General features: G+C 42.4%; 1 protein-coding gene across 2 annotated transcripts; it reads left to right on the top strand.

Moving 5' to 3' along the window:
* Positions 1-3,978: 3,978 nt before the first annotated feature.
* LOC115104974 (diamine acetyltransferase 1-like) lies at positions 3,979-7,217 on the top strand. 2 transcript variants are annotated; one of them, XM_029626438.2, is made up of 6 exons: positions 3,983-4,280; positions 4,756-4,807; positions 4,904-4,990; positions 6,001-6,102; positions 6,223-6,263; positions 6,621-7,217. In XM_029626438.2, the coding sequence occupies exons 1-6, from the start codon at positions 4,215-4,217 to the stop codon at positions 6,795-6,797; spliced, it is 525 nt and encodes a 174-aa protein (XP_029482298.1). In that variant the 5' UTR covers positions 3,983-4,214; the 3' UTR covers positions 6,798-7,217. The 2 variants fall into 2 exon arrangements, with proteins under 2 accessions (XP_029482297.1, XP_029482298.1); XM_029626437.2 differs by having other exon boundaries at positions 3,979-4,280; positions 6,001-6,263.
* Positions 7,218-13,186: the final 5,969 nt, after the last annotated feature.

Genomic DNA, 13,186 nt, shown 5'->3' with positions numbered 1-13,186 from the left:
TTTTAAGCATTGAGGCTATGTTTGTTAACAATTGTTTAAAAAACAATGGAGAAAAATAAGCTTATATTTTGGGTTGTGATGGGGTACCAGTTTAACTTAAAGCTCATGAGGCATTTATAAGTTATATTCTGCTAGAATCAATGGGTATATTCCATATATATTACTTAAACGTTCAAAAATGTATGTACAAATGGCAGATTGCCCCTTTAACCTCCCTGTATGTGAGTGAATATGGCCTCCGCCAAGAGGTCTGCAACTTTATGGCACAGCTTCCCTGTAACTGCAGTGCCACTGATTCAAGCCCCTCTGTCTCTTCTCCTTTAGATAGGGCCCAGTTTGAGAGGAACATTAGACCTCTGTTGGCTCCGTCACATACTTTATTTGTTATTACCATTTACAGCTCCTCATTATGCCTGCATCATGATGAGGCCTTTGTCATTAATAGTAGTATTCCACATTCAATTAGCTATTCCGGGCTGTAACATGGAAAACCCCACATTCCAATCCACACTCTCACCTGTGAGGGTCAGTGGAGGAGGGGCTGGGGGGCAAGATGAGAGAGAACAAAGTTGTTAGATTTCTGAAGAGAGTTCTAATTTTACTGCCCCCACTACAATAACCCTGAAGAAGGCACAGTGATGCCGAAACGTTGGTGATTTACCCAATAAATTACTACGAGTTTTTATATAGAGTGTGCGACTCTCTGTTATTTTTATACCCACAACAAACATATTTAAATATATGTAATTTTGTCCTTGAAACATTTAATTGAAATACTGTAGAATTCCATTCATTCCTATGGAGGACTGTTACTAGCACCAGCAATCCAGGGTCTATATAAAAGTAACTGGTCGTGCTGCACTGGCTACAATCCAGTAATTACTGGATTGGCTACTGAGCCTGTTATTTCGGCCATTCCACTGTAGTCTTGGCCTGTGCAAAATCTATGTAACCAATTTCTGTAGATATTTATACTCAATACATTATGTAGAATTCCACTATGTATACATAGTTAAAGACATTTAAAGAAAAAAGTGCTAAAGTACAGACTAGGCTAGATGCAGTGAAAAAATATAATGTGCACCTGTTATAACTTCTACTTTTAAAAATCCACCTCTCTAAAAACAAGTCTCTCACCGTTGCCGCCTGCTATAGACCACCCTCTGCCCCCAGCTGTGCTCTGGACACCATATGTGAACTGATTGCCCCCCATCTATCTTCAGAGCTCGTGCTGCTAGGCGACCTAAACTGGAACATGCTTAACACCCCAGCCATCCTACAATCTAAACTTGATGCCCTCAATCTCACACAAATTATCAATGAACCTACCAGGTACCCCCCCAAAGCCTTAAACACGGGCACCCTCATAGATATCATCCTAACCAACTTCCCCTCTAAATACACCTCTGCTGTCTTCAACCAAGATCTCAGCGATCACTGCCTCATTGCCTGCATCCGTAATGGGTCAGCGGTCAAACGACCTCCACTCATCACTGTAAAACGCTCCCTGAAACACTTCAGCGAGCAGGCCTTTCTAATCGACCTGGCCGGGGTGTCCTGGAAGGATATTGATCTCATCCCGTCAGTAGAGGATGCCTGGATATTTTTTTTAAATGCCTTCCTAACAATCTTAAATAAACATGCCCCATTCAAGAAAATTAGAACCAGGAACAGATATAGCCCTTGGTTCTTCCCAGACCTGACTGCCCTTAACCAACACAAAAACATCCTATGGCATTCTGCATTAGCATCGAACAGCCCCCGTGATATGCAGCTGTTCAGGGAAGCTAGAAACCGTTATACACAGGCAGTTAGAAAAGCCAAGGCTAGCTTTTTCAAGCAGAAATTTGCTTCCTGCAACACTAACTCTAAAAAGTTCTGGGACACTGTAAAGTCCATGGAGAATAAGAACACCTCCTCCCAGCTACCCACTGCACTGAAGATAGGAAACACTGTCACCACTGATAAATCCACCATAATTGAGAATTTCAATAAGCATTTTTCTACGGCTGGCCATGCTTTCCACCTGGCAACTCCTACCCCGGTCAACAGCACTGCACCCCCAACAGCAACTCGCCCAAGCCTTCCCCATTTCTCCTTCTCCCAAATTCATTCAGCTGAAGTTCTGAAAGAGCTGAAAAATCTGGACCCCTACAAATCAGCCGGGCTAGACAATCTGGACCCTTTCTTTCTAAAATTATCTGCCGAAATTGTTGCCACCCCTATTACTAGCCTGTTCAACCTCTCTTTCGTGTCATCTGAGATTCCCAAAGATTGGAAAGCAGCTGCAGTCATCCCCCTCTTCAAAGGGGGGGACACTCTTGACCCAAACTGCTACAGACCTATATCTATCCTACCATGCCTTTCTAAGGTCTTCGAAAGCCAAGTCAACAAACAGATTACCGACCATTTCGAATCTCACCATACCTTCTCTGCTATGCAATCTGGTTTCAGAGCTGGTCATGGGTGCACCTCAGCCACGCTCAAGGTCCTAAACGATATCTTAACCGCCATCGATAAGAAACATTACTGTGCAGCCGTATTCATTGATCTGGCCAAGGCTCCTACCCGCCTGTCCAACATCACTACTCTGGACGGCTCTGACTTAGAATACGTGGACAACTACAAATACTTAGGTGTCTGGTTAGACTGTAAACTCTCCTTCCAGACCCATATCAAACATCTCCAATCCAAAGTTAAATCTAGAATTGGCTTCCTATTTCGCAACAAAGCATCCTTCACTCATGCTGCCAAACATACCCTTGTAAAATTGACCATCCTACCAATCCTCGACTTTGGCGATGTCATTTACAAAATAGCCTCCAATACCCTACTCAACAAATTGGATGCAGTCTATCACAGTGCAATCCGTTTTGTCACCAAAGCCCCATATACTACCCACCATTGCGACCTGTACGCTCTCGTTGGCTGGCCCTCGCTTCATACTCGTCGCCAAACCCACTGGCTCCATGTCATCTACAAGACCCTGCTAGGTAAAGTCCCCCTTATCTCAGCTCGCTGGTCACCATAGCATCTCCCACCTGTAGCACACGCTCCAGCAGGTATATCTCTCTAGTCACCCCCAAAACCAATTATTTCTTTGGCCGCCTCTCCTTCCAGTTCTCTGCTGCCAATGACTGGAACGAACTACAAAAATCTCTTAAATTGGAAACACTTATCTCCCTCACTAGCTTTAAGCACCAACTGTCAGAGCATTTTACAGATTACTGCACCTGTACATAGCCCACCTATAATTTAGCCCAAACAACTACCTCTTTCCCAACTGTATTTAATTAATTAATTTATTTATTTTGCTCCTTTGCACCCCATTATTTTTATTTCTACTTTGCACATTCTTCCATTGCAAAACTACCATTCCAGTGTTTTACTTGCTATATTGTATTTACTTTGCCACCATGGCCTTTTTTGCCTTTACCTCCCTTCCCACCTAATTTGCTCACATTGTATATAGACTTGTTTTTTTTACTGTATTATTGACTGTATGTGTGTTTTACTCCATGTGTAACTCTGTGTCGTTGTATGTGTCGAACTGCTTTGCTTTATCTTGGCCAGGTCGCAATTGTAAATGAGAACTTGTTCTCAACTTGCTTACCTGGTTAAATAAAGGTGAAATAAATAAATAAATAAATACATATCGTTGCCTGGCTACTCATCCACATCGCATGGAAAAATTACGTTATAGCGAGCAGCAGAATGTTTTTATTTATTTATTTATTTTACCTTTATTTTACTAGGCAAGTCAGTTAACAAATTCTTATTTTCAATGACGGCCTAGGAACAGTGGAACAGTGGGTTAACTGCCTGTTAATGGCCCTACTTCACTTGTGAGATAAATCCATTAAATTCAGGCTGACTAGTCAGGCAAGTTCTCTCTTGATCGAAGAAAACAACAGAGAAACTTGCGACGTGTCGGAGATCTTCCGTTCCAATTGGCCAGAAACTGCCGAGTTCCGGTTAACCTCCCCAACCCTCTCCGTCCGTATAAAACCGCGGTGCGAGACAAAGCACGATCCAGTCCAGCTGATCCGACCCAGATAGGTTACTGCTGCATGTAAACTCTCCCGACATAGGCGTCAGGATCCCAGACTGACTGTGGAGGTTTAAACTCCTGGGACGCGAATGAAGAAACTTCTCCTGCTTCACTTCACATACAGAGGTTTAGTGAGAAAAGGGAAAAAGAGTAAAAGAAGAAAATGGACCGTTTTAAATTGCGGAAAGCGGAACCCAAAGATGTGCCTGACATACTGCGACTCATAAAGGTAGGCCGTAAACAAAAACAACATTTGACGAGGAGAATAAATAAATGCACTGTCTAACTAGTGTTTTGCGTAGATTCACTACGCTGTTGTTTTGCGAAAGTTGTTGGAAAATATACTGAGGTATGTTTAGCCTACACTACACACCCATTTGGCCCTCGCCCTGAACGTGAGACCATTTGTTGTTGTTTTGTTATTTTGTATCCCTGCTTAAGCCTAGACGAAACCGTTTTGTTTGACTTCATTAAAAAAAACTCTGAACTTGTGTCTGAAGGTGACAAATGCCGACGATTTCCTCTGGATATCCTTCGGTATCAGTTGGCTCTGTAGTTGAATTGTTTACGTTGGCAAGGAGCCTTGTTTCCTCCGTTTGAGGTGTTCTGACCGTTGCCGGTCACCTATCTCAGTCAGTGATACACGTTCCCCATTTGACTTGCTCTTGGTTTTGAATCTGACAATTGTTTCCGCTTCTGTTTAGGAACTGGCTAAATATGAAGACATGGAAGATCAAGTGATACTGACTGAGAAAGGTGAGTCTGAATGAAACTAAAACCAGTATGTCCTGCTTACCGTGTGATTGACTGCACACAGAGCTTAAATTGCATTTATAACGTTTGTAATAACAGATCTGCTCGAGGACGGATTTGGGGACCACCCATTTTACCACTGCCTGGTGGCGGAAGACCCCAGTGAGCAGAGCAACAACAACAATGGTAAGAGATTGTGAATCTCCAACATTGCCTCTCAATGCATGTAGTTACTTTCCCTATGCCAAACATAGATCAAACCTGTAAGCCCAGTTTGTGCTGTATACAGACGCATGTCTTCAGTTATATTGTCAGTGTACACAATAACATGATATTTGATGTCTGGGAGGAGCCCAACGCCTTACTTACACTTTCTGTAAAGAGAGGTATGTAGGTTTGAAACATTGTAGCTGTACACGTCTGTCTCGCTCAGCGAGAGGCTGATGGGTACACATTGTCTTACTTCCTCTTATGGTCTGTGTGTGGGTGTCAGACACGTTTGATAAACTGCATGCATTCAATTCTCCCAACACAACCCCAAATGCAGTGGTGGTAAAAGTACTGTATTGTGAAAGTCACCCAGTAAAATAGTACTTGAGTAAAAGCAAACCAGACTGCACTATTTAAAAAAATATTTTTTACATTTACGGATAGCCAGGGGCTTTCGCCAACACTCAATTTACAAAAGAAGCATGTGTGTTTATTGAGTCCCCCAGATCAGAGGCAGTGGGGATGACCCGGGATGTTTGACCATTTTCCCTGTCCTGCTAAGCATTCAAAATGTAAAGTACGTTTGGGTGTCAGGGAAAATGTATGGAGTAAAAAGTACCTTATTTTCTTTAGGAATGTAGAGAAGTAAAATTTGAATGGAAAATATAAATAGTAAAGTACAGACACCCCCAAATACTACTTAAGTAGTACTTTAAAATATTTTTACTTAGGTACTTTACACCACTGCCCAACTGACACGTTTACACAGTTCTCTGGCCTCACTAAAACCAGACTGAGTTTAGAGCTGAAGGTTGAAGTTATCCTTAATCACAGATCTGTGATCCACAATCCCACATCCTAGCTGCTCATAACCATTTAGGGCAGAATGCTGAACTGGCCGTCATTCAGTGTTTTGGGGGTAACTCTGGTACAAGCTCTGTTGTACTACATCAGGCTTGTATTTGTGATTACTTATTTTTGTCTAGGTCCTGTGGTAATTGGCTTTGCCATGTACTACTTCACCTATGACCCCTGGATCGGCAAGCTGCTTTACCTGGAAGATTTCTTCGTCATGAAAGAGTACAGGGGTAATTACAAACACTTTCTCTCCTTCTGTCTTTCTTCCTCACTGACCTTACCAATAACCATAAACTCTCATCGTCTGTCCATTTTTACTGCTTTCCCGTTGTCTTCTCTCTTTCCACCAGGGTTTGGCATCGGCTCAGAGATCCTCAAGCTCCTCAGTCATGTGAGTAACTTAGGAGTTATTACACAGTACAAACAGTACCTGGTAGATGTCACAGTTTTTACATGGCTCTTGTCAGAATACTATTGTAGAAGTAGGTCAATGACTCAAACAGAATTCCATACTTTCTATAAAGCCCATTTCAGTGAGTTATGATTATTTGTACAAATAGCTGATTCCACTCCTGTTCTGTTTATTCCTGTTGAAATAATCAATGAATATGTATTGGGGAAAAATAAATGGTGTTGGCAGGGAAAGCTTATTTTTAGATTTGGATGGCTTTGTGTGAGGGGGGGCGGGGAAAGCTCACAATCACTGTCCGGTACGCTGACACCTGCTCTCTTCCTCTCTCCCCCTCAGACGGCGGTCAAGTCTCGCTGCAGCAGCATGCACTTCATCGTCGCCGAGGGCAACCAGGCGTCGATAGAGTTCTACAAGCGTCGTGGCGCCGCCGACCTCTCTCTGGAGGAGGGATGGAGACTCTTCAAGATAGACAAGAGCTCCCTCCTCAAGATGTCATCTGGCCCCGAAGAGTGAGCTGGCCCAGAGACACAGAAAGATGGGGATTGGAATGAGAGACTTGGGGTCGATTTCAATTCAGTTAATTATTTGCCTGTCTCTCACTTCAGCAGTGGGGTGTGTGACTACTGACAAAAGATTATTATTAGTAAAAAGGGGCATTAAACATTACTAATCACTTAATTTAGGGTTCATGAATACTTTTGTTTTAATAGATCAAGTATTTTATCTAAAGCCATCATTTTAGTAGTTGTAGTTTTTAGTTTATTCTGCCAATCAACAAACCTCAAAGCCTTTTGTGTAGGAATCCTATCTAGAACCTGAAAGGGTGTAGTGTGCTCCTTTTCCTTATGGACCAATCTAGGTAACTCATTCTAAAATATAGTGATTTGCAGTTTTAATGTGTTTATTTTTTCTGCAATTAAACGGTTCAGAGCATATTTGTGTGGTGACTGACTTTTCTAGATCAAGGAAGCCCGGGGGCTTTACAATGAAATCCCAGAATGGTGATGTCATCAGCCTTTTCCTCTCTCACCCCCTCTGTCATACTTTCTCTTCCTCTGTGAAAGGGGAATGTGTGGTCTGTTACCAGTCTATGGAGAGCAGAGGAGTGGAACACGCGCAGGCACACAAACGTTCTAGTCAGATCTTGCAGAAACCCGGGGCGTAGAAATGCATATCAATGTGAGGGTTTGTTTTTCACTGACTGAACATTCACTACAGCATTGCCTGATCAACAAACACTTTCACAACCAAACAGTGTAGTGGCCCAGTTCACAGTATACAAACACTGCATCCCGACCCTTTTCCTAGACAGATCCTCTTTACTGTAAACAGTGGCCCTTTCTCAGGGTTTTCCCCAACACTCAAACTAAACCCAGAGAAAAGGCCTAATGCTCTAATTATGAAGTTTCACAGCTCTCCTTTGTCCATTTGGCTTTTGCCAAATGTGTGTTTGAGGACAGCATTTTCAAGTTCAGTAACCCAACTAAAGGAGTGATCTTAGTCTTCCATTGTCTTTAGTGGACAGTTGTACTCTACCCTAAACCCTCATATGGACTCTGAACGCTGGTAGGAAATAGGGCAGGACAGTGCTTAATTGACTTAGTTAACGTTGATCCACGTACAGCACAGACCAATTGTAACAGGTGCGTGTTGGTGGCAGGGAAGTCAGGCGCAGGAGAATTAACTTGGTTTAAGTGCTTACAAAAACTCAAACCCAAATATACACAAATGGGTACAAAACCTGTCGCGCACCAATACATGACTAGCACAAACATACAAGGACATGCGTGGAAACAGGATTAAATACATGTAATTGATGGGATTGGAACCAGGTGTGAAGACAAAACCAATGAAAAATGGATCAGTGATGGCTAGAAGGTCGGTACTGCCAAACGCCGCCTGAGCAAGGAGGGACCGACTTCAGTGGAAATTGTGACAATATTTACATCTGAGAGAACGAGGGGGAAGGATAGGGGGTGGGGGGAAAGAGACTGCATCCTTCTCAGACTCCAGTGAGCCTCGCTGACCTTTGAACCTGCCCGTTTACTGATTGAAACCTCGGTCTCAGCCAATGGTTAATTTCTAAAGACACATCACTCCCCATGGGGTCTTTATCCAACCCTTTATAAACTAACAATGTTCTATTCTGGTACACACGTGTGTTGATCACTTGGTTGCATAAATACAGGCATTGTCACACCTCCCACGGCGTCAAGGTTGAGTGTCAAGTCACACCAACTGACCTACCCTACTAACTTGCTCACCCTCACTGCAGAGGGAAGCTGGAGTCTACTTCAAAACAACTGCAGTGATCATTTGGTCAGGGTTACAGCAGATTGTTTGTAGAGTGTTAGCCTGGTCCCATCATTAAGGGTTGGTAGAGGAGTTGCCTAAAGCACATCTTGATGTGGGGCCAGCCTGGAGTTGCAGATGAACAGCTTCCTCTCTTTTTTCTCCTTATGTAAGTTTTATGGGGTGGGAACAGTCCCTGTTTGAACAACTAATTCCACACGTAAAAAAAGCCTTCAGACATGACCAGAATACACTTTCAGTGAGAATGTAAGTTTATTAGCAATAACACACTCACAATCAGATATGAGATTAATTTATTAGGACTATTTCTCTGTTCCTAGAAAGTAGATTTCTGGGGGTGGACAATCAATACAAAAACAAACAAAATTTGAAACACAAAATACATACACAATGCTCAAATAAAATCTTCAACGTTTGATATAATGTATGTACTGTGCACTCTGCAGTGGATCCTTGATGGGGGGGATGTCTCTGGAAATAAATACATAAATAGCTAAACAAAATACTATGAGCATTAAGATTTGGCTAGACATAAACATTCAATTGAGGTCAGAGGACAGCTGACAGGAGTCGAGGGTGTCAGTTGGCATGGTTAGTTGGGATGGTAACAGAGCAGGAGGAAATGGGATGTATCATGTTACAGGAGAGACAGATGTATGGGGGGGTGTTGTGTGTGTGCCTGTGTTTGTAGTCCACGGAGGCGCTGTGTATAAAGGGGTGTTGAATGTGTATTCTATCCACAGGTACAGACCTACATGGTTGATTTCACCTCTAGTAATCCAGGTCATGTCATTGAAAACAAATAGTATTTTACAACAACAACCTGGTTATCAATTGGTTGTTCAAACTACCCAAAACCAATTTAGGCATAGATGATGGTAATAACAGTTACAGCAGGCTCTCAGCACCGGTGGGTGTGATGACATGCTATAATATCCTCAAAGTATATGAACATCTAGTTCCAAAATTCAAATAAGGGAGAGTGGGTTAAGTTGAGCCACTCATACATAAAATTAATAATTTGACCAAATATTTAGGAAGAGGTTATCATTTCATGGAGTCTGTGAAGGAAGAAATCAGATGGAAAAAGTGGACCGCAAGGGAGGTCCAAAAAAAAGTATAATATATTGTGTTAGAGCAGGGTTATTCAACTCTTAGCCTACAAGGTCTGGAGCCTGCTGGTTTCCTGTTCTACCTGATAATTAATTACACCCACCTGGTGTCCCAGATCTAAATCAGTCCTTGATTAAAGGGGAACAATGAAGAAAAAAAATGCAGTGGAACTGGCTTCAGTGTTTAAAAAAAAGTACAAAGTGTTGCTTCAAATGCCTGTGTGCTTCAAATGATTAAAAGACAAAAGAGATTGTGATTGTGTTGAATTGTGTTTGGGAAATAAAGATAGACATGGTTTTAAAAAGGTAGTGGTAATATTTCATCCAAGATACCACTTTTTTTGGACAACTATGTTGTCAAACTAATGTTTAAATGAATCGGGATACACAACATCCTGAAATATTTGCAGATATCTTTGTTAGAAAGAATACTAAAACAATTAACCAGCACTTGCACTTGACCCGACCCCCCCCACACATTTCACCTGAATCTCAAACATCTTTCCTCGATTCCTTGTCATGATGATGACTTACCTTGCCCTTGCCAAATGGCAGGTCCTTCCAGAGCGTCTTCCCAGCATCCCGACCCTGCTGACTCCAGCTATACATAGAATACCAGCTCACCTGAGATAAGAGATCCACCACACACGCCCAAATTTTGACTTAGGCACAACGGAAATGTGCAATAGAAAAAGGCCAACAGTGTGTGTGTACATGGGGCAGAGGGGTTCCTACTATGAGGTCTGACCTCAACCAATCAAACAAACCATCTGACAGATCTAATGCCCATAAACACATCTACTGTCCCAAAATGGATCATTAAACACCCAATACACACTAAATCACAAATTTACTGTCTTCGTAGCTGCCTACATATCACCACAGACCAAGGCTGGCACTAAAACCGCACTCAATGAGCTGTATTACTCCATAAACAAACAGGAAAACACTCATCCAGAGGCAGTGCCCCTAGTGGCCGGGGACTTTAATGCAGGGAAACTTAAATCACTTTTACCAAATTTCTATCACCATGATACATGTGCAACCAGAGGGAAAACAAATTCTTGACCACCTTTACTCGACGCACAGAGCTCTACCTCGTCCTCCCTTTAGCAAATCTGACCATAATTATATCCTCCTGATTCCTGCTTACAAGCAAAAATTAAAGCAGGAAGCACCAGTCACTCGGTCTATAAAAAAGTGGTCAGATGAAGCAGATGCTAAACTACAGGACTGTTTTTCTATCAGACTGGAACATGTTCCGGGATTCTTCCGATGACATTGAGGAGTACACCACATCAGTCACTGGCTTCATCAACAAGTGCATCGAGGACGTCGTCCCGACAGTGACTGTACGTACATATCCCAACGAAAAATATGTACGTACAAAATTGTCAAAGACTCCAGCCACCCTAGTCATAGACCGTTCTCTCTGCTACCGCACGGCAAACGGTACCGGAGCACCAAGTCTAGGTCCAAGAGGCTTCTAAACAGCTTCTATCTCCAAGCCATAAGACTACTGAACATCTGGTCAAATGGCTACCCAGACTACTTGCATTGCCGCCCCCCCCCCCCCATAATTACCTCGACACCGGTGCCCCTCACACATTGTACCGGTACCCCCTGTATATAGCGCCGCTATTGTTATTTACTGTTGCTCTTTAATGATTTGTTATTCTTATCTCTTACTTTTTCTGGATTTTCTTAAAACTGCATTGTTGGTTAAGGGCTTGTAAGTAAGCATTTCACGGTAAGATCTATACCTGTTGTATTCGGCGCACGTGACAAAACTTAATTGCATTTGATTTAAACTGACCATAACTCACAAAACTACATCCATTACCCCAGTCATAGGTCACAGCTTTCCATCCTCCCTCTCATCTGCTGTCTACTCATCACTTTCCTATCCTGCTTCTATAATTACTCCCTCTTCTATCATCCTTCCTGTCTGTCTGATCTGGCTGTGTTGGTGCACACACATACATACACACCTGTATCCTCTCTGGGTGTGTCTCTCAGACAACCACATAAAACAGACCCAAAATATCCCAGACTTCTACACAACAGCATGGGACACCGCTTTAAAATGAAAGGGCAGACTATTAACCACATACCTTCCCCCACACACACACACGCTTACCTCACAGCCAGAACTCTCTACAGGAAACCACAGCCCTTCCCGTTGGGGGGAGAGAGGGAAAGGGGTGGAAGACACACACTAACATTGAACCCCCTACATACACAGACCTTGGCTAAGGCAGCCTGCTGGGGGTAGAACATGGAAGCACTGAGAGCCATCAACCCTACAGGAAACACCAGCCTCTTCACCCTGGAACCTAGAGAGACTGGTACTGGTACGGTATTCACACCCCTTGACCTTTTCCGCATTTTGTTATGTTAAAGCCTGAATTTAAAATTGATTTTAGATTTTTTTTGGTTACTGGCCTACACACAATACACCGAAACACGTTGGATTTAAAAAAAAAAACTTTGTTTCTATTGAACATGCCATACAAATAAAGGCATTTTAATTAATTATATGAAGAGTGCCTTGGTCCTCCTTTCTTTTTGATATCCCATTTTCTGATTGGCAGAGTTACAGCTTTGACATAAATCTGCTTGAAAATCAATGGCAAGACCTGAAAATGTTTGTCAAAGGTGATTCTAACACGTATTGACTCACGGGGTTGAATTCTTATCTAAGCAAGATAAAAACATAATATATATATATATTTTTTTTTACAAATGTTGGAATTTGTCTTCCACTTTGGCATTACAGTATTGTGTAAATCGTTGACAAAAAAGACAATTCAATCCAGTTGATTCCCACTTTGTAACAAAACGTGGAAAAAGTCAAGGAGTGTGAATACTTTCTGAAGGCACTGTAAATGTCTGTGCGTGTGCACATTACCTTTGGCCAGGTACAGGCCTAGGAAGCCAGAGAAGCCAACCACCCCGACTCTGGGATAGAGGTCAGGAGGAGGATCTTTGAGGAACTCGTACGTCTGTGTGTGTGTGTGTGTGTGTGTGAGAGAGAGTCTGAGAACACAATTAAGTATGCATCCATAATATGAAAGTATCAGGAAGATGTGTGTCTCCTCACCTCTCACTGTCCTGATGGAGGTGCTCACAGTGGGCTCTACAATCCTGTAGACTTCCTGTTCCACAGGATATGACATCAAGGAGAGGAGAGAGAGAACCTTAATCTATGCTTCAGTATGTCCTTTCCCAAAATTAAAAATGGACAGAAAGCTCAATGTGTGTTAGTTATGCGTGGGTTGACTCATAAACCGCCATCCCAGCAGTTATATATGCGAGGAGGGCAGGTTTAAGGTCATTTATTTATTTTACCTTTATTTAACCAGGAAGGGCTCATTGAGATTAAACTCTCTTTTTCAAGAGCACCCTGGCCAAGATAGGCAGCACCAAGTCATTACAAAAAAATTACAGACAGACAACATGAAAAACTACAAGTAA

The sequence above is a fragment of the Oncorhynchus nerka genome, linkage group LG22, assembly GCF_034236695.1.
Source record: "Oncorhynchus nerka isolate Pitt River linkage group LG22, Oner_Uvic_2.0, whole genome shotgun sequence".
In the NCBI taxonomy this organism is placed as follows: domain Eukaryota; kingdom Metazoa; phylum Chordata; class Actinopteri; order Salmoniformes; family Salmonidae; genus Oncorhynchus; species Oncorhynchus nerka.
This window is presented reverse-complemented; position numbering and strand designations above follow the sequence as displayed.

Bases quoted from the DNA above. Each gene is read 5' to 3' on its own strand.
- LOC115104974 (XM_029626437.2), top strand. From the start codon at position 4,215: ATGGACCGTTTTAAATTGCGGAAAGCGGAACCCAAAGATGTGCCTGAC. The intron at 4,808-4,903 runs GTGAGTCTGAAT...TTGTAATAACAG, and splicing joins AGTGATACTGACTGAGAAAG to ATCTGCTCGAGGACGGATTT. The intron at 6,264-6,620 runs GTGAGTAACTTA...TCTCCCCCTCAG, and splicing joins TCCTCAAGCTCCTCAGTCAT to ACGGCGGTCAAGTCTCGCTG.